The sequence below is a fragment of the Schistocerca nitens genome, chromosome 8, assembly GCF_023898315.1.
Source record: "Schistocerca nitens isolate TAMUIC-IGC-003100 chromosome 8, iqSchNite1.1, whole genome shotgun sequence".
Classification (NCBI taxonomy): Eukaryota; Metazoa; Arthropoda; class Insecta; order Orthoptera; family Acrididae; genus Schistocerca; species Schistocerca nitens.
Window position 1 is genome coordinate 442,700,569 of NC_064621.1, and position 22,804 is coordinate 442,723,372.

Below are 22,804 nucleotides of genomic sequence, written 5' to 3' on the forward strand. Positions count from 1 at the left end.
TTGTCAGTTGCTCCTGACGATGACGATGGAGGTAATAGTCAAAAGCCTTGAGATTTTATCCCGAATTGGCGCGCAAGAAAACCGAAAATGTTTTACATATAAGAAAAAGAAACCATAAAAAAGAGGGAAAAGACAGTAAAACTTAGTTGCAATTGAAATAAAATAGGTCGTGAAAAACAGGGACACATTGTAGAAACTATTTCCCTTTTGTGATTTTCTGAGGAACTACAATGACATCTGGTTTTACATTCATCATGCTTCCTTATAACGTGTACTAGATTGTACTTTTGATACCTGTATCATTTGCTTCCTTTCCTGTCCTATTCCGAAAAGGTGTGCGGGAAGGACGACTGTTGGTTAGGCTCTGTTTGAACCATAACTTTTCTGATTTGGATATCATGGCTCTGTCCCCTTATTGAAAATAAATTTTTCCCAATCACTTTGTTCTTCAATGACCTGTGGTAAATTGCTGCTATAAGGGGTATGTGTACATCTGCCTAGTAGATATAGAATCATAAAGGAATCTTATTTGGTCAAATTTCCATTCCTATGTTGAGTGATTGTGGTTGATTTTCAGGTCTATGATTACTTATTTCAGTACCTGTCATTGCAGCCCTTTCATTGTTCGTATGATGGTTGAAAGGAACAACAAGTGTATGATCTTTGACAGTGAACCAATATCAGAAGACCAAATTCAATTTTTTGGGATTGTCTCTGTCCTTAATTTGATAACCAATGAGCACTTGTATTGATGATTTTTGTCTTTTTAGTGACTTTACTTAACCCATTAAGTCCCAAATTAATTTTTTTTAAACTGAATTTTTTATTCCTTAATTATAATTTACGTAGTGTATGAACCACAATAAGTACAAAAATAACCAAAGAATATTTATACATGCTGATATACTGGCCGTCCTCAAAATAGGACGCTGGGATCTAACAGTATCGTATAGTGTACTAAACTGTATTCAAGTCTTAACTATTTATTTCTTGTGAAATGGTACAAAACACTTCACACACAGTGTTACACGGCATTTAACACAATATGTTTTTGGTTTCCCATTGCATTTAGCTCTTACACATCTTCTTTGCGTGCTTCTTTTGTCAATCATATGACCAATTCCAACAAACCTTACGTCTGGTATCACTCTCAATTGACATGATGGGTATTCCATTGGACGTCCAATATTTGGTCTTCCAGTGTCCAATTTCAGGTATGTAACTGTAACAGCACGTCTGAAATCCAGTAAATCCAGTCCATTTCTCCCATTTACTAGTCTGTAAAAGAGCCAGGCATTTACGAGGGCCATTTCCAGCATACGTATAAATATGACCCAGTACCATTTTTTCCCTCTAATTACCGTTGCATATTTTCCAACTAACCAGTCAGGGTGGTCAACACCTCCCATGTATGCGTTATACAACTTCAAAACGGCAGGTTGTTGCACTTGTGTCTTCTTACTTGCTAGTCTATTGTACCGCGTAGCTGCTCCCAAAGGTTCAACTTTGTCAAAATTTCTACCAATTGTAACGCATCTGTTGTCATGCCATCGAACAAATAAGACTTCACCATTCCTGTCGAACTGGTAGTCATAGTTTCCTCAAACTGTCTTTTTCAGTTCGTTGCTGCTCAGTAGTCGACAGTCACCAACTCGATTCTCTCTGACAGTCCCAGTTGCTCGAAAATCCAAATTTCCCAGATGAATCAGAAGATCTCTACTAGGGAAGAAATAGTCAAAGCACACACAATGATTCTGGTGTTTTTCAATGCAGTCCAGCATTTTTAGGACTACTCTTGATCCCAATGGTAGGTCATCCCTTGCAGTATCTTCTGGATCCTTTCCACAGTATAAATCAAATTTTGAAACAGTAGCCACTTGCTCCACAAAGAGACCACAACTTACAGCCAAATCTAATAGGCTAGCCTCGGATAAACTGTTTCAACCCACTTTATCCATAGTATTTGACTATCTTTGCGTCAATTGACAAATTTTTCTCAAATATTCCAAATTTTTTAAAAGATTCATTTATCATTTTCAAGAGAGGTCTAATTTTGAATCTGCAATCGTGTTTGTTTTCATTGGCTAAGTCATTGTCTTGAAAATGAAGCAATGTTTTCAACTTCTGGTATTTATTCCTTGACATAGCTGTCTTTATAATTGGTATGCCCACATCTTCATCATCAGACCAGTATAGCTTCTCAGCACGGAGCTTACGGTAGCCAGCAAAAAGAAGAAATCGACAATGACCTTCACTTCTTCAACTGTGAGGATAAAATCCTGCATATTCTTCATATTTACTGCATATCTCACAGTTTCTTTCACTATGAACTCGTATATGTTTTTGTTCATCAGTTCTTCAAACATCTCCGTCGGAGTCAAGGAAGAAAGTTGTTCCTTGAATTCCTCTCTCTTTGTGGTGATGTCATGCTCACTAGTTTGAGACAGCTTTGTATAAACTGGCACATCTGAGACTTCCACGGTTTCAGTAACATCGTCTGGACCTTCTTCTACGTCGGTCATACAGTCTACTTCAGGAGGACATACAGTGATATCAATATGGTACTGATCATCTGACACCACATTATAGAATGCGTCACTGTTTATTATTTCTTCTATTTCTTCATTAGTGAGGTATCTATCTCGTCTGAGGGCCATTATAATCTATATAAAATGAAATGAAATAAAATGTAATAAAATAAAGTGAAATGAAAGAATAATACATTAGCACAAACTACAGAAAAGGGGATGTGTAAATACCTGTGTCCATCTGGAACTGTATTATTTACTAATGGGTAACATATTAATAAATATACTTACATAAAACGCTGTAAATTTCAAAGTAACTTCATATCCTGTAATACATATAAATAAAAAAAAGAGGGGTCGTTACTTACCTCAGCAACAAAATCTGGTAAAATTACCATGTTCAAAAAAGAAAATACATCAGCAGTAGCAGAGTTTCATATTCGAACGTTCAGCAATACAAATAAGTGAAATGATAACACCAAGTCCCAGTGTCCTATTTCGTGTACACCAAATTTTATAACAATGGAAAACATTGAATATAACTCCAGTTGAGCTAACAATGCAAGTAGTTTAAAAGGCACATTGTTGACTATAAATAATCACAAAAAGATCTTTGCCACATATTTCAAATATTACTAAATTGTAGATAAAGTAAATACCTGTAATAACGAAAAGTGTGCCTTAGTATTCAATAATCAATTAATGGTAGGATTTATTGCTTTTAATTTCCTGTAAGCACGCATTTGTTATAAAAAGCATCAACAAATGACGTAGAACGGTAATAGTTGCAAATTAATAATTTATTGCGTATTTATAAATAAATATGAGCTCTGACCTCAAAATAGGACACTGGTACTTAAGATGATGATTCATCAGATTGAATGGTGAAATTTTACTTTTGAATTCATTGAATGCTTTCACACTGTTCGCTCCTTACACACATTTAACTTCATTCAGCTGGTTCCCCCCCACTAAGGCTTTGAATTTGATTAATTCTGTTTAAATCTCTTGACTTTCATAATAATTTTGCAATACTGCCCTTGATCTATGGCAGGTCATTCGTATCCCTCACCATTTTTCTCATTACACATACCACGTGCATGTCCAAATCTTATTGTACAATACTTTTGAATTTTATCCATTGATTCTCCAGAACTTCAGCCCCGAGAGAGATAATATTCGATGCCCACTGCTTAGAGAATCAGTGATTTGTTTCAAGGTCACATTTTCTAAGTAAAAATATATTTTCACATTTCTTAACTTGAATTATGAAAAGGATAGATTGTTACTCACCATATAAAGGAGACGTTGAGTCATGGATAGGCACAATAAAAAGACTACAAAACACGTAAGCTTTCAGCCAAAAAGTCTTCTTCTGAAATAGACAACATACAACCATGCCATGGCCAGACCAGAGACAGTGATCATGTGTATGTGAGCTGCATTTGCGACTCAACATCTTCACTAAAAGGTGAGTAACAATCTACCCTTTTCATAATTTAGTCACAAATTCCTTTCTTTACAGCAATTGGACTGAAAGTTTGGGTTTACTCATTACTAGGAAATATTGCCTCTCATGTTAGTTCTCTAATTAGCTGCTCAAGCTAATTTTCAAGTAAGACATTCAGTACAGTTTTTAACAATCCCTATCTGTAGTACCTGTTTAAGTTGCACAACTCTCACATTTGTAGCTGGTAATTTAAAATCTCCCTTTGCTGTCACAACATGATAAGGAAAGCTACCAGTGATATTCTCGAAGTGTTTTTTTTCCCCCTGAAGCTTCTTGCCATCACCACTTATGAGGTCTGCAGGCTATAAAATCATCCAGTTTTTATGGTAGACCTACCTTTGAAGCTTACCTTTGTGCAGATCATGTAGAATTTGAAATCTGTAAATTCTCAAGTTCTTTATGACAGTAAATATATTGCCGCCATTGGTATCTAGCCTATCATTGCAATACATTTAGTTTGAATGTCATTCACTTCTGCTTTCATCCAGCTTTTTGTTCATAGTACTATGTGGATATTATTACTAATAATAAGTCAGAATACTACTGGATATGAGCCCTGCATGTGAGGCTAACTGTCATCACCATTTCAGACAGACATATAAAGGAGCTGAAATTGGCCCCTGAATCCAGACAGCAGCCACTATTTGTGCATACATGAACCATGACTGTTTACTTACTGCCAGTTGTACTCATTGTACTCAGTACTCAAAGGTAGAGCTGCCTCCACACCTCATATGAGACTTTTTGGCAAACATACTAAGTGCACACTAGCATTCCTTCCCAACCTGCCAGTTAATGTCCCTTAATGACTCCATTACCCATCTAACAGTAGAGCTCCCAAAGATCAACATAAGTATCTTCTCTGCTTTCTGAACTCTGCAAGACAATATTATATCTATTTATAAGAAGATTTAAAGGTTCTGCTGTGAAGCTTCATTGTCTAAACTGCACAATTTTTATACAAGGCAACTGCCTGTTAGCTTCAAGTCCAGTTGTGGCCGGCTGTTGCATCTCACCAATTTAAACACTGGTTCACCATAATAAAGCAGGTGTTAAGAGGCAGGACTATAATGTCAATATGGGGGACGATCCAGAGCCCTCTGCAGGAGAAACAAGCCGTGAATTCTGCACGCATGGCACAAGAAGCCTGGCTTAGCTGTCTTGGCTGGATTCCACATCGTTATCTTGTTGAATTCATTAGGGTGGCCGACGATGCCTATACGCACCCAGCACTGATTCCCATGATTTGCTGAGCTGAAATCCTGAGACTCTGTTTATTAATATGTTAGCTATATGTATTTCAACTACTTGTTTACTGACAGAGCCTTAATATGTGTAGGCAGATGAGAGGATATTAGTCTCTCCATAGTTCATGCCATGTCCTGTATCAAGACAGTGTTCAGCAACAGCTGTTAACACATCTGTGGACTGTTCTGTTGAGTTTTATGGTGTTTCATATAATGTCCAGCATCAATAGAAAGGCTTATTTTCCTTCTTATTATTATTTTAAAAAATTTAGCTGTAATTTTATGTGCACTTGGGGGAAGCCAACGGATGCACAGAAGCAATTAACATCACAGACTTTCGAGGTACCACTCCTTTGTTTACTATAAAAATTCACTCTCTTTGTTGAAGACTACTGTTGATTTCTTGTACCTCTCATTACATTTTCTTTAAATGTCTCTTTCTGTTTATTGTGCTGAAGGAAACTAGAAATATTTCTACTTTTTTGTTATACAATTTTATCTCTCATTGGATGTGACTTTCATTCTTATAAATTAATGGTGCATTTGACTTTGTCTCAAAAAGTAGTAGCAGCCAAACTGTATGTGATATAGAGCTGCTGACCACATAGAAATACATGACAATAAGATACCTGTGTTGCTTAGGTTGGAACAAAATAAGAGATTTACAATCAGTAAACTGGGTCTTCTGTATCTTCTGTTGTACTGCTCATTTGATACAGTCAAACTGAAGTATTCATTTGTGGAAGTTCAGTTAATTATCTCCCTTTGTTCTTATTTCATTTTATTGTTCTTGAGTGACTGAGGTTATCTTTCATATAATCTTCTCTGACACACTATAAAACTGAATAAGATTCAGATACTCATCTCACTTGTCATTGACGCAAAGAGTGTGTATAAGCAGTCTTTATTTCCAACCAAAATTGTGGTCAAAGTTTAAAATCAAACATTTTAGCCAGTATTTTGGTTGATAACTTGTGAAACATTTATAAAACTAAGGACATATTATTTGAATGACCAGTGGAACTACGAAGCAAATAACCCCTTCCCAAACATTAAACTAATAACTGTAGTAGGCAAAGATCCTAAAGTGTTACTGTATGTTTTTTATTTCTTTCACATAATTTTTTTGCTTCTTCTTGCAGTTTCTTTTTGTTCACATTTACAAGTTAAGGAGCCTAGTTTTACTGTAATTGTTGTTTCTAGATATATTTTTATTTTTGTCGAAAACGTGTAATGTGGTTTTTGTAAGTTTGTACTTATTCAGTGCTTTCTCACTTCTGTATAAGCAATTCTCTGATGTAAGCTTTTTTCAAGAATAAGTGTTGAAGCAGTGTTTTTGTCACCTTAGTTGTAGCTTATATGTAGTATCCTTTTCCTATCAATCATTCAGCATGCCAGTTGCTCACCCTTTGTGTAGTTTGTGTGCTAACAACACCCATATCTCGCTTCTTTGCAGCCGTTATTCTCCTGCTCGACTCAGTCTGCGTAAAGCAGACCTTCGCATCGGCACTCAGATCATTGAGAATGCTCTCACTAACTTCAGGTCAGATATTCATTACGCACGGCTTTAGAGGTAGTCTGCATGGTGAGCATGTATATTAGAATTGTAGAGGTATTTGCATATAATTGTTTGTGAAACTTCAATGTGTTAACTCTTTGTATTATGTTATAATACTTCTGATAAAATAATGTTGTGGTACTATACATCTTAAATTATAAGTTAAGTTACTATATCAATAAAGGTAAATTGTCACTGGGTGCCAACAAACCAACCACCAGGATTAAAACCATCAGGATTAATAAATGGGGTCCTAATCTCTAAGCTCGGAATATCATTCCCGTATACTCAAAGAAATAATAATTTTTGCATATAGTCCTTCTGAATCCAGTACTTGGGCTGCAGCTGAGACATTTGTCCTACGAGCAGTATCCAATATAAAATATTCAGGTGAGTCTTTGGAGGCACTGAGAAATTAGGAGAACATTGATTGCAGATTGAAGCTTTCAGTTTGATTATGAGGCATCTCATTTTTTGGATTTTGATCTGCTACATAGCTTGAAAACTTGCTATATCTACATAACTTCTTTGCAATTCGCACCCAAGTGCCTGACAGAGGGTTTATTGAACAACTTTCACACACTTTCTCTAGTGCTCCATTCTCAACCAGCACTTTATGGAGTTTTTATATCAGCATAATCTTAAAAGGATTCAACTGATATACAAGATGGACTGGAAGACTTGCCTTTATTAAGAAATATGAGCTGCTTCGGTACACCGAGAATATGTACTTCTAACATTTCATGTGGACAGCAGTTCTTGATTCGAATTCTGGTATATTTATTTTGTCATCTTCGGCGATGGAATTTTGGAAAACTGTATTTAATAACTCAACTTTAGTGGTACTGTCAATGGTAACATTACCATTGGTATTGAGCAGTGGGGGTATTGATTGTGTCTTGCTGCGGGCATAATGTACATACAACCAAAATCTCTTTGGCTTTTCTGAGACAGAGACAGAGTTTCTTCATGGACACTATTAAAAAATTTGACATTGAAATCTGCACTAAATTTCTGACCTCTGTGAAACTTCACTAGTCTTGGGGATTTTGCATTCTTTTAAATTTAGCACACATTTTTCATTGCTTTTGCAATAGTGTTCTGACCTGTTTTGTGTGCCATGGGAAATCAGTTCCATCTCTTATGAGTTTATTCAATATAAATCTCTCAACTGCTGTTGATACTATTTCTTTGAATTTAAGCCACATTTGGTCTGTGATTATCAAGTTAATTTGGAAGGAATGGGGATGGTGTCTTTTTTCCTCCTCTCTTTAAGGAAGGCATCAAGTGAATTTTTATGTGCATTTTTAAATACATGTATTCTGCATTTATTTTTGGTGGGTTTGAATGTTACGTGGGGTTCAGTCTCGCTGCAACAATATTATGGTCACTAAGCCCTGTATCATGTGCCATGATGCTCCCTGTTTGCTTGGGATTATTTGCTTCTAAGAGATCCAAGTATGTTTTCACAACCATTAAACTTTGAGTTGGCCCCTAAAATAATTACTTAAAATAACTTTCAGAGAAAGCATTTATTACAGTTTTGGAGAATGTTTTATACCTACCAATGGCTTTCAACATGTATTCATGCCTATATATCATGACAAGATGGAAGTCATCATCAACTACAACTTGTGTGAGTAGGGTATGTATTTGAGATGATACTCAAGTTTCAGCAACTGCATCATCTGAATCAGGAGATCAGTAAAAGGAACCAATTATTAACTTATGCTGGTTGTCAAGCGTAACCTCTACACATACTAACTCACTATAACTATCTAATTCTATCTTGCTATGAGATAAACTACTACTAACAGCAACAATACCAGAGAAGGAAAGTTGCTACTCACCATATAGCAGGGCACGGGAGATTTATTTTTGTACAAGGATGGGGGAGGATAATTACGGTCAGTGAAGGCTTTAGCGAGACCCTCTGTGTATTTTGAGAGGGACTGCTCGTCACTGCAGATGCGACGACCATGGGTGGCTAGGCTGTACGGAAGGGACTTCTTGGTATGGAATGGGTGGCAGCTGTTGAAATGGAGGTATTGCTGGTGGTTAGTAGGTTTGATATGGACGGAGGTACTTATGTAGCCATCTCTGAGGTGGAGATCAACATCGACGAACGTGGCTTGTTTGGTTGAGTAGGACCAGGTGAAGCAAATGGGGGAGAAGTTATTGAGGTTCTGGAGGAATGTGAATAAGGTGTCCTCACCTTCAATCCAAATAGCAAAGATGTCCTCAATGAATCTGAACCAGGTGAGGGGTTTAGGATACTATGTTTTAAGGAAGGCCATCTAGGGGAACCCTTCCTTCACTGATCGTAATTATCCTGTGTGATAGACTACTGATCTATTAATCGGAAACCGATACATCACCACACTATGATGCAAGTCAAGGAATCTGCAGCCTACATGGTCGCTGAATCATCTGAGCCTCTGATTCAGATCCTCCCCTCAGTTTTGTTCCAATGGTCGGCAGTCGATCCTCTTGACATTGATACAAATGGTGAGATCTGTCTTCATCTTGTAAGCAAAACTGGTAGCCTTTTCCATTTCAGATAGCTGCCAAAACCAGAGAGGATCTCTTCCAGTCCAAAGTGACATACATCATTAGCACCAGCATGAGCCACCGCCTGCAATTGGCTGCAAACTGTCCTCTTCAGGGCATCAGGAAAGACCCATTCCACAATTGGGATGATTTGCGCCAGTGTGCACACAGAGAGCACACTGGACTTCTTTCCCTCCTTGGCAGTCATATCCCTAAGGGCCCCCTTTATGCGCCTGACACTGGAGCTCCCAACTAACAGTAATCCCACCCTCTATGGCTCTCCGGATCTTGCAGGCTGAGCGGCTTCCTGTGAAACAGGACAAGTGACTGCATCTGCCTCAGGATTTTCATCAGCCACAGATAGCAACGGAAACCTATTTCTCAGGTGAACTATGTGTGTTATGGTCAGCCCAACTGCAAGTCTTCACTGCCAGCCACACCTTGGAGTGACCTCCCACTCTGCTATAGGTGAGACTCAACATCAGTGCAGGCAGTAAATCCAATGACAGCCTCAAGCTGCATAACCTGGACTCTGAAAGAAGGGTCTCCATTTCAGCCTGCATCCTAACACAACAATCACAGTTGGTGTCCATGCTAAAATTGGTGGAATTCTGCACTAGGCAGTTATTAAATTGCAAAAGTGTGTCTACTAAGCATACAAACACACAATAAATTTACAAACTAAACTACTGAGCACACAAGTAAAAGAAATAAGTCACTGCTGTTTGAAGCTCTTACAAATAATTGAAAAATGTACACTGTACTCTCCTGTGATGCTGATGTTGAGACAAGAAATGCCACCTTATCTGGTTGTTCCATATATAATAATGTTTACAAGAATTACTTTATATTAGAAGTAGTATGGAGTGAAGGTGTCCCCCCCTCCCCTCCCCCCTTTTCAGTATAATCATACTGACTATTGTCTACTGAGGAAAAAATTTGCAGAGATGTGCTTTGTCATTGATTTAGAAATACTTGCCCTCACCAGCCATCATCTTGTGCACTTGCCATACTAGGATTTTCTTAGCAATCGTGTACTGCTGTTGTGAAAATTGAAAGTCATCTGTTAAAATTATTCTACATGTACATCCACACTCTGTTTACCATTTTTTTTTGCATGACTTATCATTGTTCCATGTCTGAGGGTTTCTTTAAGAGATATGGGGTTTCTTACTGTTACTTTCACATATGGAGTGCAGGAAAAATGACAGCTTAAATACCTCTGTGTATGCTGTAATTAGTCTAATCTCGTCTTTGTTATCCCTACAGGACCGATGTTCAGGGGACTGTAGTATATTCATAGATCCCTCACTTAATACTTGGTGTTGAAATTTTGGATATAGGCTTTTGTGAGATAGTTGACATCTGTGTTTAAGTGTCTGCCATTTCGGATTTTTCAACATTTTCGACTTTTCAACATTTTCATGACAATTATCCATTAGTGAAAGAAACCTGTAACCTTTTGTGCTCCTCTTTGTTGTCTACATTCAGTATCTGGCTATTAGACACTTCGGCACTATTCTTGGATTGCCTGCACAAGTGTTTAGTAAGTATTCTTCTTTGTGGATTGGTCTTGTGGCCCATTGTCCTACCAAATAGATAAGATCTCACATTGGCTTAAACTGTGGCTGAGTCTATGCAGTCATTCCACTTCATATTCCCACAAATTGTTAAAACAGGTATTTATGTGAATTAACTGATTCCAGTTGGTATTCATTGACATTGTACTCAGAGGATATTACATTTTTTTGTTTTGTGAAGTACACAATTTTACATTTTTTAACATTTAATGCAATTTCTCAATAGTTACAGCACTTTACTGAATATTTGTGCAGCTTTTTTCAAAGGGTACTTCCCTATTGATAACTGCAAAATCTCCAAAATTTCTGAGATTACTGTTAGTTTTGTGTGCAGGCTTTAATATGTAACATGAAGAGTAAGGGTCCAATTATGGTTGTGTTGTGGTGAAATGACAAGTTTGAAAGGATGTGTTCTGTTTTCAGTAATTATTCTCACAACCCAGGTTCCTGTCAGCTTTACCTATTTTCCATTGCAACCTTCAGCATGATGGCATTCGAATATTTGAACATAATCTTTTTAGCTGGAAACAATAAGCATCCTGTATCACAGAAAATGTTGCCCCAGAATTGAATAATCCTTGGATAGTTTAGTCGAAGATCCTTTGATATCACAGGAGATATTGAATTTAATTGCTGAAAGAAGAGAATATAAAAATACAGCAAATGAAGCAGAGGGTGAAAGGGAATAAAACATTTAAAAAATGAGATTGTCAGGAAGTGCAAAGTGGCTAAGTAGGAATGGCTAGATAACAAAGTTAAGGATATATATATATATATATATATATATATATATATATATATATATATATATATATATATATATATATATATATATATATATATAAAAGAGAAACAGCTGTATGAATATCAAGATCTCAAATGGGAAACCAGTACAGAGAAAATAAGAGAAAGGTGAAAGGAGCAAATTAAAAGTCTATTCAAGGGAGGTGAACTTGAATGCTATATTATAGAAAAGGAAGAGGACGTAGATGAATATGTGATGGGAGAAGAATTTCACAGAGCTCAGAAATACCTAAGTTGAAACAAGGCCTCTGGAGTAGATGAAGTTCTGTCAGAATTACTGATATCCTTGGGAGAGCCAGCTGTGAGAAAACTATTCCACCTGGTGTGCAAGTTGTACGAGACAGGCAAAATATTCTCAGACATAAAGAAAACTGTAATAGTTCCAATTCCAAAGAAAGCAGGTGCTGACAGCTGAGAATATTACCGAATTATCAATGTAATAAGTCATGGATGCAAAATACAATAAAAATTCTTTACATAAGAATGGAAGAACTGGTAGAAGCAGACCTCAGGTTAGGTCAGTTTGGATTCCATAGAAATGTGGGAATACATGTGGCAATCCTGACCCTATGACTTATCTTAGAAGATAGATTAAGTAAAGGCAAACCTGCATTTGTATCATATGTAAACCTAGAAAAAGCTATTGGCAGTGTTAACTGGAATGCTCTCTTTGAGTTTCTGAAGATAGCAGTGTTAAAATACAGGTAGCACATGACTATTAACAACTTTCACAGAAACCAGTTGGCAGCTATAAAAATTTGAGGGACATGAAAGGGAAGTAGTGGTTGAGAAGGGAGTGATACAGGGTTTTAGTCTATCTCCAGTGTTGTTCAACCTCTACATTTAGCGAACAGTAAAGGAAACCAAAGAAAAATTTGGAGGAGGAAATACAGTTTGGGGAAAATAAATAAAAACTTTGAGGTTTGCTGATGACATGGTAATGCTGTCAGAGACAGCAAAGGATTTGGAAGAGCAGTGGAATGGAATGGACAGAAAGGAGCACACAAGATGTTGTTGAGCTATGTTCTTCAATTGTTCTCTGGCCATGTGGACTTGCTGTTGGTTGTCAACAAATGTTTTTATTTCCATCAGAAATTTATTGCAGCTCTTGAGCTTTTCTTTGTTTTGATAGGCCCCTGATGGACTCTGGCATCCAAGCAAAAGTAGGATGTTGGCAAGACAAATTGTGTCATCCCTTGTTCATATTTTGGTCCCTTTAACAATTTTATTCAGCTTCTGGACAGCACATCCTGAAAGAAGTTCTGGATGCCTTACGTGCTTTTATCACGCCAACACTTGTGTATCTATTGATAGCACAACAATTCACACCAATAGGATGAATGTATTGTTTTTATTTAGTGTTCTTGTCCTTGAAGGTGATAGCTTTTGCATAACCTTAATAGAATAAGCCTTCACACTGAAAGCATGTTTATTGAGCACACGCACAGAAGTGCAGATGGAGCTGAACTGCTGACTTTAGCAGAGTGTTCTCAAATTTATAAATACATAGTTTCTTTAGATTTTTTAATTTTGTATTTATTTATCCTTTTTTCCTTCCTCAGTCTGAAGACTGGTTTGATGCAGCTCCCCACACTAGTTAATCCTGTACAAGCCATCTTTGACACACCATAATTATTATAGCTAAGGGAAGTCAGAAATTCTCAGGGGGGGAGACAGTAGTTTTAATGTGTTTTATTTATCAAAAAAATTTTAAAGTATAACTCTGTTAATGGTTAGACTGCAGTTTTGTATTAAAATACAGTACGAAAGCTAGTTTCTGTTGCATCTGCAACCATCTTGAGATCTGTAAACAAATGGAGAAAAAGTAGCCTAAGAAAATTTTGCACAGGCAAGTAGGATATAAAAACTGACCAAAAAATATAATGGGGAGTCAATTCTAATAGTAAAAGTGAAAATTTGACAAATCCATTTAACAGTGGAGTACAAAATACGTTAATGCTTGTAATTATGTAACGTACTGTTCAGAATGTAAAAAAGTGGTGACCATGCATTTGGAAGCATCATTAGCTGTAGTCATACTATGACGTGCACTCATAAATAGCAAAACAATGACAGTATGTAGTTTAAAAACATCAGCGTGAGCAAGCCAGATCGTAGACCTGCCGAAAGAATTTTAGACCAGAAATCTTAAAAACCTTATCCCTACATCCAGGTGAATTTTAAAATTATGAAGACAACAATGGCATAAGTTAAAATTACTAGAAGAGTCTGCCAAACTCACTGACTGTTTGGATGACACTCTAAGTTACAGTTTGGCTCATTGAAAAGATTGTTACACATTGAGCTGTCAGCCAAAGCCTTCTACAGAACAAGAATCACTAACACATTCACATAAGCAGGCACACCTGACAGACACAACCACTATCTCCAGCTGCTACAGCCTGAATGGTGCTGTCATGTTGGACAAAAGCAGGGATCTGGAGTGGGGCAGGGGAGTAGGCGGAACGAGAGGGTACTAGTGGCAGGAGCTGTGTCATGAGACTTGTGAGGAGAGGGGTGGGAGTGAAAAGAAAAATGGCAGAGAAGGGGAAAAGGCCCTGATGGATGTGTTAGCAGGAGGAATAGAGAATATATTGTAAGGATAACTCCCATCTGCACAGTTCGGAAAAGCTGGTGGTGCAGAGAGGGATCCAGCTGGATATGAGGGATGACTCCACAGATGTCAATAACTGCCATCCAGTGTCACTCCATGCACCATTTTCTAAAATATTTGAGAAGGTAATGAACTCCAGAGTTGTGACATAAGCGTGCCATGATGTGATACATAGCCAGTAATAGTTTGGCTTTCAACATGGACTCAATACTGAGTCAGTTATTTATACATTTCCTGTTTGACATGATACACTGATGATTTGCTTGCTGGTTGTCAGGAACAATAGGAGGTATCCCTTGCCCCTGAATTAGGACTGCCAAGGTGAGTGGAGAGGTGAAGGGAAGGCAACGCTGACTACTTTCCGCAATGCTGACATCAATTTCCATTTCTTGTGCTTGAATGAAGGCAGATATGACATACTCCAGAAATATTGGTAGCACTCAGAGGCAAATGAATATCTTCCAAATAGTGTCGATTTTCTCCGCTACTGGCGGCACCAGTATAAATCATCAACTTATTCTGGCCAATGTGTTCTGAGCACATAACACAATCTTTAAATGATAAAAAACCATCAGTTGATCTTTTGTGACTTATTGAATTCATTTGATTGTGTCAGTCACAATATTTTATTAGAGATGTTATGTTTTCAAGGAATACTTAGTACAGCACATGCTTGGTGTTATTCTTATTTAAGAAACAGTATCACGGAAGCTATACTAAGCTGTTTGAATAATGCAGAGAGGGATGCCACATTATCTATATGGTGAGCAATTACAGTAGGAGTCCCACAAGGTTTGATCATCATTCCACTTCTGTTCTTGCTTTATGTTAATGATCTACTATTTTATTTGAATCAGGAGGCAGAATTAGACCTGTATTTTTTGAATTTTCTGTGGCAGATAGAATATTCTACTGTCTTTCAGGTGTACATCTTTGATGAATGCACATTTACTCTTCAGCATTGTGTCAAGTGGTTTAAATTTTTTCAGCAACATACCTTGGTTGTAAGATCATCAGTCGAAATATCAGAAGAAGAAATAATACCATCCTTGATGTGTGCCCAAGACATGATGGACAGAAATAAATAGAATTAGGCCTATTTACAGATGATACGAACAGTGCTGTGAAGCCAAGCAAAGAACCACCAACACAGAAATTAGTGAACTAAATGATATTTTTGTGAAGTTATTGATTAGTTTTGCACAAATGGGCTAGTTTTAAACTTTGTAAAAAACACAGCTCATCCAGTTTTGTACAGTCAGAATATCCCATCTCCTATTAATCTAGTATATCAACTAGAAATAATAATCAAAGGAGAAAATTCTAAGTTCTTAAGTGTGCTTATTGCAAAAACTTAAAAGAGGAGAAAACATATTGTAGATCTGCGAAAACATTTAGATTTGTCAACTTTTGCCATAAGAATAATTGGCTTCTGTAAGGATCTAGAAATCAGTAATTTAATATACATTTATGGAAAAAAATTGCAGCATCAAAGAAGAGTTGTGTGAGATAAACGAAAGTTGGTAGACATGTTCCTACAACTAGGAGATGAAATCCATTCAAATTTCATGTGTCACTATGAGGATGCAACTCAGTTTTCCTTCAAATAGATGCTGTATTGGTTATGTGAGTTAATTACCTTTGAGATTGGATGCATTGATTGTTGTTAGTGAAGAATACCTTTAAGGTGACATAGACGCCATTAATAACATCTAACTGAGTGTGGACGAGGTGTGTAAAAGGGCTTCAAGAAGGTGGATGTTCCTTCTGCAATATTGCACTAAGACTTGGCAAGAATGTAGCCACTGTACATGACTGCTGGCAGCTGTGGTCATGAGAATGTATAGTCACGAGAAGACCAGTCTCCAAAGAACCACATGCTGCTACCAAGATGGGAGGTCATCGTGTTTGGCATATGGCTCTGGCACATTGTGCTACATCTGTAGCAGCAATTAGAGCAGTAGTTGGCACCACAGTGACACAGCGAACTGTTACATTTTGGTTATATCAAGGACAGCTCTGAGACAGATGCCCAGTAGCATGCATTCCATTAACCCCAAATCACCACTGTTTGTGATTTCAGTATTTTGGTGTCAAGTGAGAACTCATCAGGGTGAAGGTCTGTTGTGTTTCCTGATAGAAGCTGATTCTGCTTCAGTGCTATTGATGGCCTTGTGTTGATTAGGGCGTGCAACCATCCTATCTGCATTCTAGACACATCAGACCTACACGTGGAGTTATGGCCAGGGGTGAGATTTTGTATGACAGTAGGAGAACTGTTGTGCTAGTCCCACACACCATGACTGCAAAATTGTACATCAGTCTGGTGATTCAACCTCTTGTGCTGCCATTCGTGAATAGCATTCCAGAGGGTGTTTTCCAACAGGATAACGCTCGCCCACATATCGCTGTTGTAACCCAACATGCTCTACAGTGTGTCAACATGATGCTTGGCCTGTTCAGTTACCAGATCTGTCTTCAATTGAGCTCATATGGGACATCAACGGACAACATCTCCAGCTTCATCCACAAGCAGCATTAACCATTTCTCTACTGACCAGCCAAGTACAACAAGCTTGGAACTCCATCCCACAAATTGACATCCAGCACCTGTACAGCACAATGCATGCATGTTTACATGCTTGCATTCAACATACTGGTGGTTATATCGGTTATTAATGTACCAGCATTTCACATTTGCAGTGGCTTATCTAGCACTTATGTTAACCTGTGATCTTGCAATGGTAATCACTTAAATATGTTACCAAGACAAATGTATTCCCAAAATTTCGTTCTGTACATTAATTATTTTTTGGTGTTGTGATTTTTTTTTCTATCGATGTATTACGGATATCTTCATTTACTGATGTCTTGTGCGGTAACTCCTCACTTAGGCAAAAAGAATTCATTACACAAAGGAAAGTAATTAGAATTATGTGCAAGGTTCATTCACATACCTCATGCATGCATCTTTTTAAGCAGTTAGGAACAGTAGCCACAGTGTCAAACTACATTTATTCGCCTACAAAATTTATCAGCAATTCAGCTCAGTTTGAGAATAATAGATATTCACAATTACAAACCTTGAAGGATAAATTATCTACGTCACCCTTTAATGAATCAAACTTTGGCAGAGAAATGGGTGAAATATGCACTTATAAAACTCTTTCATAATCTCCCCGTAGAAATAAAATGTCTGATAGATAGTAGAAGTGGTTTGAGGTGTAGATTAAAGATGTTTCCCCATTAACAATTCATTCTACACTGTAGAGAAATTCTTGAATAGAAATAATTACTCATTCAGAAAAATCAGTAAATGGCCAGTGTATAGCTATATATCATATCTCGTGTGTGTGTGTGTGTGTGTGTGTGTGTGTGTGTTTGCATATCTCATAAAAAATTGTTTCTAATCCATTCAAAGACTTTATGAAACTCTGCATGTGTAAATACTGAATGCAGAGGTCATTCATACTGATAGATAACTCCATAGTATTTGGGGGAATAGAGAACCATTATCATCTTACCCATTTGCAGAACAACATTGGCTCAGTTTCATGTTAGTGAATAGGCTGACTTTGGTCTATACTTGCATTTTTGGTTTGAGGATCATAATGAACCAACTTTTGATCACCAATCACATCATCTCATGTCGAAGAACTAGTAATCTTGGTAGAACCTTTCTTCATGCTGCCTGTACAAAATTGTGACCACACCACTTTGGCAAATACTTGATGTCTCTGTCTGTGCCTTAATTGCTATTTGGTGATATTGCTGTGCAGTACAGGGAGCGTGCTTGTTGTGACCTCTTTCCCAGCTGAGCAATTGATCATGGAAGATTGTCATCATATTGCTCTTATAGCATTTAATAAATTTTCATAGTGGATTTCTGCAGACAGACATTTTGATATCATATAATGCGTACTGGAAATTGTCCCTATTTTCTAGAAATAAGTATTATTTGCTTTTCGGTCACAATATTAGGAAAAGAATAGTTGCTACTCACTGTGTAACCGTGATGTTGAGTCACAGATAGGCACAACAAAAAGACTGTCAGAAAGTGAGCTTTCAGCTACCAAGCCCCCCCCCCCCCCCCACACACACACACACAAATGCAACTCACACACACATGACCACACTCTCTGGCTGCTGATGCATCCAGAGACTGCGGTCGTGTGTGTGTGAGCTGCATTTGTGTGTGTGTGTGTGTGTGTGTGTGTGTGTGTGTGTGTGTGATGTTGTCTATTTCCAATGTAGGCCTTGTTGGCCAAAAGCTCATTCTCTGACAGTCTTTTCATAATAGTGTTACAGTCCTTCCTGGAATTTGCACTGTTTATTTTTATGTCACATTTTTATGACTTTATTGCTACGTAGAAGCATTCATTTTGGTTTAGATATCTCATGTGCCCTATTATCACAACATCAGCACCATATGTAAACTACATGAGATGAAAATATTTATTTTCACTCTATAGTGAACTGTCCTTGTAGATGTTGGGCTTATTACTCACAGGACCATGGTTTTTATGTGCAGAAAAAATACTTAATGCCATATATTTTAGTAATTCAAAAATTTTATCACCAATCAGTAGTATAAATACAGTATAATTTATTGCATTATTTTGTCTGTGCACCGCCATTGAATCGTCCAGAATATTTTGAGTTACGCCACATTCTAGAATAGCACCGAGTCAATAATATAAGTCTAATACAGGTATATTGATCAGATTAACTGCATACCTGGTAGATTATCACGGTGTTGCTGTTGTTTGTTTCAACCCAGATACATCTTTAATACATATACGTAATGTTTTTATAGCTTGCTTTTACTCACTATAATGAACAGTACATATTTGAAAGTATTGTTGGCTCATGACCACTAGTAACACAAATGTAAATTTTAGAATTCATTCTAAAATTCATTTCAGCTTGTCAGCACATTGTAGAGTGCATTATCGATGAGGCACTATGAATAGAGCATACAACAATTGCATAGTTGTGTTATGAACTGAACGTTTACACGAAAATATCATTAAATGAAGGGTGGTATGAGTTTAATATTGAAATTTACAGTGGCTGGGTTGCAGTTTACTATCTTGCACAAAAGAAATGATACTCTTAATGTTACAAACAGTAACTACTGTTTACCATGACACATTACGGCATGGCTATTTTTCAGGCTTGAACTGCATGCTTACACAGTGAAAAGTTTAGGCACAAGATATAAATCAGAGTGTGAGGGACAGAGCAGATTCTTACAAACATGTTCTTGCACTCCGCTGCAAGGCAAAAGCTGTGTGGCTCCTTATTGAAAGGAACATGCAGAAATTTTCAAACAGTTGAAGAAAAGACTGTAAAGTGTGTGTACTCACAGTACTTTGAAAGTGACTATACATGGTAGGAATAAAAAGTTTGTGGTATCCTTCTCTTTCATTTTATGTCATTGTAAGCAACATTCCTTCTGAAGAGCACCAAAATGTGACTGTAATAAATTACTCATCCACTGCCAACAGTTTACACCATTAAACATGTCGCAGCATAGGGACACATGCGAGATCAAAACAAATTTCTACTAATGTGTTATAAAAAAAGTTAATAGTAATGTAAACAGTCTCATTTGCTTTGTTTCAAGGTGGAATGTTTAATGTAAAGTTCCGGATCCACCATTTCTTTATGATAGTTACAAATCTCATACTGTGACATATTCACATTGAATAAATAAAACATTAACATCTTCCCTAAAATATTATGTTGTACTGCTTCATTCATTCAACCTTGTTCAAAAGATCCCATCATAAAGAAGCAGTTTCAGAAGTGTGGGATAAGTTAGGTTATTCATTACCAGAAAGAAGTAACTTTCAGAAACCTGCTAATTTGCTTCTACGATTTTTTCACTCGTTCCTGTCGCTTATTTTGCTTCTTGCAGTAATTTATGTATGTGAAGTTATTCTGTAATTTAGAGACAGTGTTAAACTGTATATTACCCCATAATTAGGAATGTCAGTTCCTTCAACAGGATCATGCCTAGTAAAGCACTGCAGTGTTAAAGCCAACGTTCAGGTGGATGACAGTTTTACCTGTTTAAATTAACATTAAGTCCATTAAGTGTCATTAAACTGTTATGTTCAGTTAATGCTTACATGGGCTATAAATGAACAATAGTTGTCAGAAAGCCACTACTTAACATCAGTTATACTGTACAGCATATGTTTAGCTCCTAGTGTAATGATCAGAAAGTAGATCTTATAAATGCTGTCAGAACAGAGGCCTGGTAACATCATTGTCACTTTTCATTTTGGTAGCAGGAATGTCCACTAAGATATGTTTTTAATTTGCAATTATTTTCAATTTTTAGCTGTATGGCAGCTGATATTTTATCAAAACCTTTGCACCAGAATACAGAATTTATCTCTAAAATGAGGAAGCAAAGGAAGCCAACACTATACTTTTGTATGTTGTGTTGTTATGTAAATCACAATTCATGTGAAATTGACTGTTATCAACAAATCCATTTAGGGGCAAGGGTACCCGGCAATAAGTATAAAAATTCCAAAGGCTTTGAAGGGACCTCAGCAGGAAATGCAATATTTACTTTATGCATGATTCCTACTCATATTTGTTTTGCTTGACAGTTAATTTAATGAATAAAGATAATGTTCCACTTAATTGCAAAGACACTGGTCAGTTTATTAGAAACATGAGCTTTGTAGCTCACCTTTTGAATACTCATTCTGAGCAAGCATCCTAGGGATCATCTCCTCCTCCCCCCACCCCTTCTCTCTCTCTCTCTCTCTCTCTCTCTCTCTCTCTCTCTCTCTCTCTCTGTGTGTGTGTGTGTGTGTGTGTGTGTGTGTGTGTGTGTGTTCTCCCACCCCACCACACACACACACACACACACACACACACACACACACACACACAAATAAAATATTGCCACAACATAGTCCCCAACTCGGTTACATTGGGTATTCTATTATAGTAACTGGTATTTGTGTTCATTGGTGGTAACTATAACTGTTTTATTTTAGGATTTAGTAATATTAAAATATCTCTAGTCACTGTTTTTGTAACATAACTACTTAGGCTTCTGCGGTCAGTGTCATGATTATTAAAATTCTTCTGAATATTGTACTGCATCATTGTATGAAATACAATGGAAAATCCAGGATGGAATGTAACAATATTATGAGAAGGGAAGTTGCATCTCCACTATATGGGGGTGAGTGGCAACTTTTCTTCTCACAATATTGTATAAAATACTTCAGTTATAAACTTTAAAACAAATGTTTTGACCGAATTACAAAGGCCCTCCTCAGGGCAAGTTAATGCATTACGGTTGAAACATTGGTTTTACAATTTATAAGTAAAGTATTTTATGCAATGACAAGGTACCACACCCAGAAGACTTTTAATTGTAACTGTTGGTTTTGTTATGTCTGATGCATTCATGAACTAAAGTCCATTTCCAGTATCTACAATTTTTGCCTTACATTTGTTTCACTTTTCCAACCAAGCATTGAAGCAAATTAAAGAACTATAAAACTTTTGAGAATGGCATCCCAGTTGAAACTGAATGTAAAATTGTGAATAAAAATTGGTGGCATTTAACTTGGCTCTTTCTTTCCAAAACTGTTTTCTGCGTTGATGAAAAATTCTCCAGGTTTGCGTTAGCTCATCGTAAAAGTTGACATTTTCCTAATTTGTTATTCCTTATTATGCTTATTTTTGCTGTACATTTATGGATGTTATTAAGTGAAGATAATTTTCTAGCTGTACAGTGTATGCATTTATATTATGTTGCCACGTGCTGTGCTGCATACAATGTGGCATAGTGGTTAGCCCCATGACTGGCATGCTGTGGATCACTAGTTAAAACCCAACCAAAAGGAATTATTCGGTAATAAGTGTTAACCATTTGTGGAAGTTTCTGAAAATTTCTTATGTTTGTAATATTTGCTTATTCTGGAATATTCGGTGTCTGTATGAGTAGCTGTGCTCTCCATCCAGGAGTTAGGTGCTGCTCTATCTGTATATTGGTGTTCATAATAAACATCCTTTCAGTGGTAAGTGTTGCACTTCATTGAAGACCATACTTTTGGATTTGTACATAACTACAGTTATGATGTGACAACATGATGTATATATTATTACAAAGTGGAGGTAAATGTTATGAAGTGACACTGAATAAGGATTTGTATGGTAAAAGTAAGTTTAATTCCTCAGCTTTGATGAGTTTTTCTAATTTAAGTTTTTGTTAATTATGTCTAAAGTTGGTTGCATTGCTACAGTTCCTTGCAGAGTTGCAATATTAACTGACTGCTGTCTTCACTAGATGCATGTGTCTCTGTAATTAGCTTTGTGAATTTTCTGCTATTCCTTATGGTTGTGTTGTGTTCAGATATGTACCCCTTTTTCA

The 22,804-nt window shown here is 36.9% G+C and overlaps 1 protein-coding gene across 3 annotated transcripts in view; it reads left to right on the plus strand.

The window, feature by feature from the left end:
- Positions 1 to 22,804, plus strand: part of LOC126198446 (DENN domain-containing protein Crag) — a 345,330-nt gene that overhangs the window by 199,453 nt on the left and 123,073 nt on the right. For 2 of the 3 annotated variants that reach the window (XM_049934769.1, XM_049934771.1), the window contains one exon: positions 6,742 to 6,828. The exons of the other annotated variant lie outside the window; for it this stretch is intronic. In XM_049934769.1, the coding sequence (XP_049790726.1) occupies positions 6,742 to 6,828 (87 nt within the window). The remainder of the gene's footprint in view (positions 1 to 6,741; positions 6,829 to 22,804) is intronic. 3 annotated transcript variants of the gene reach the window in all.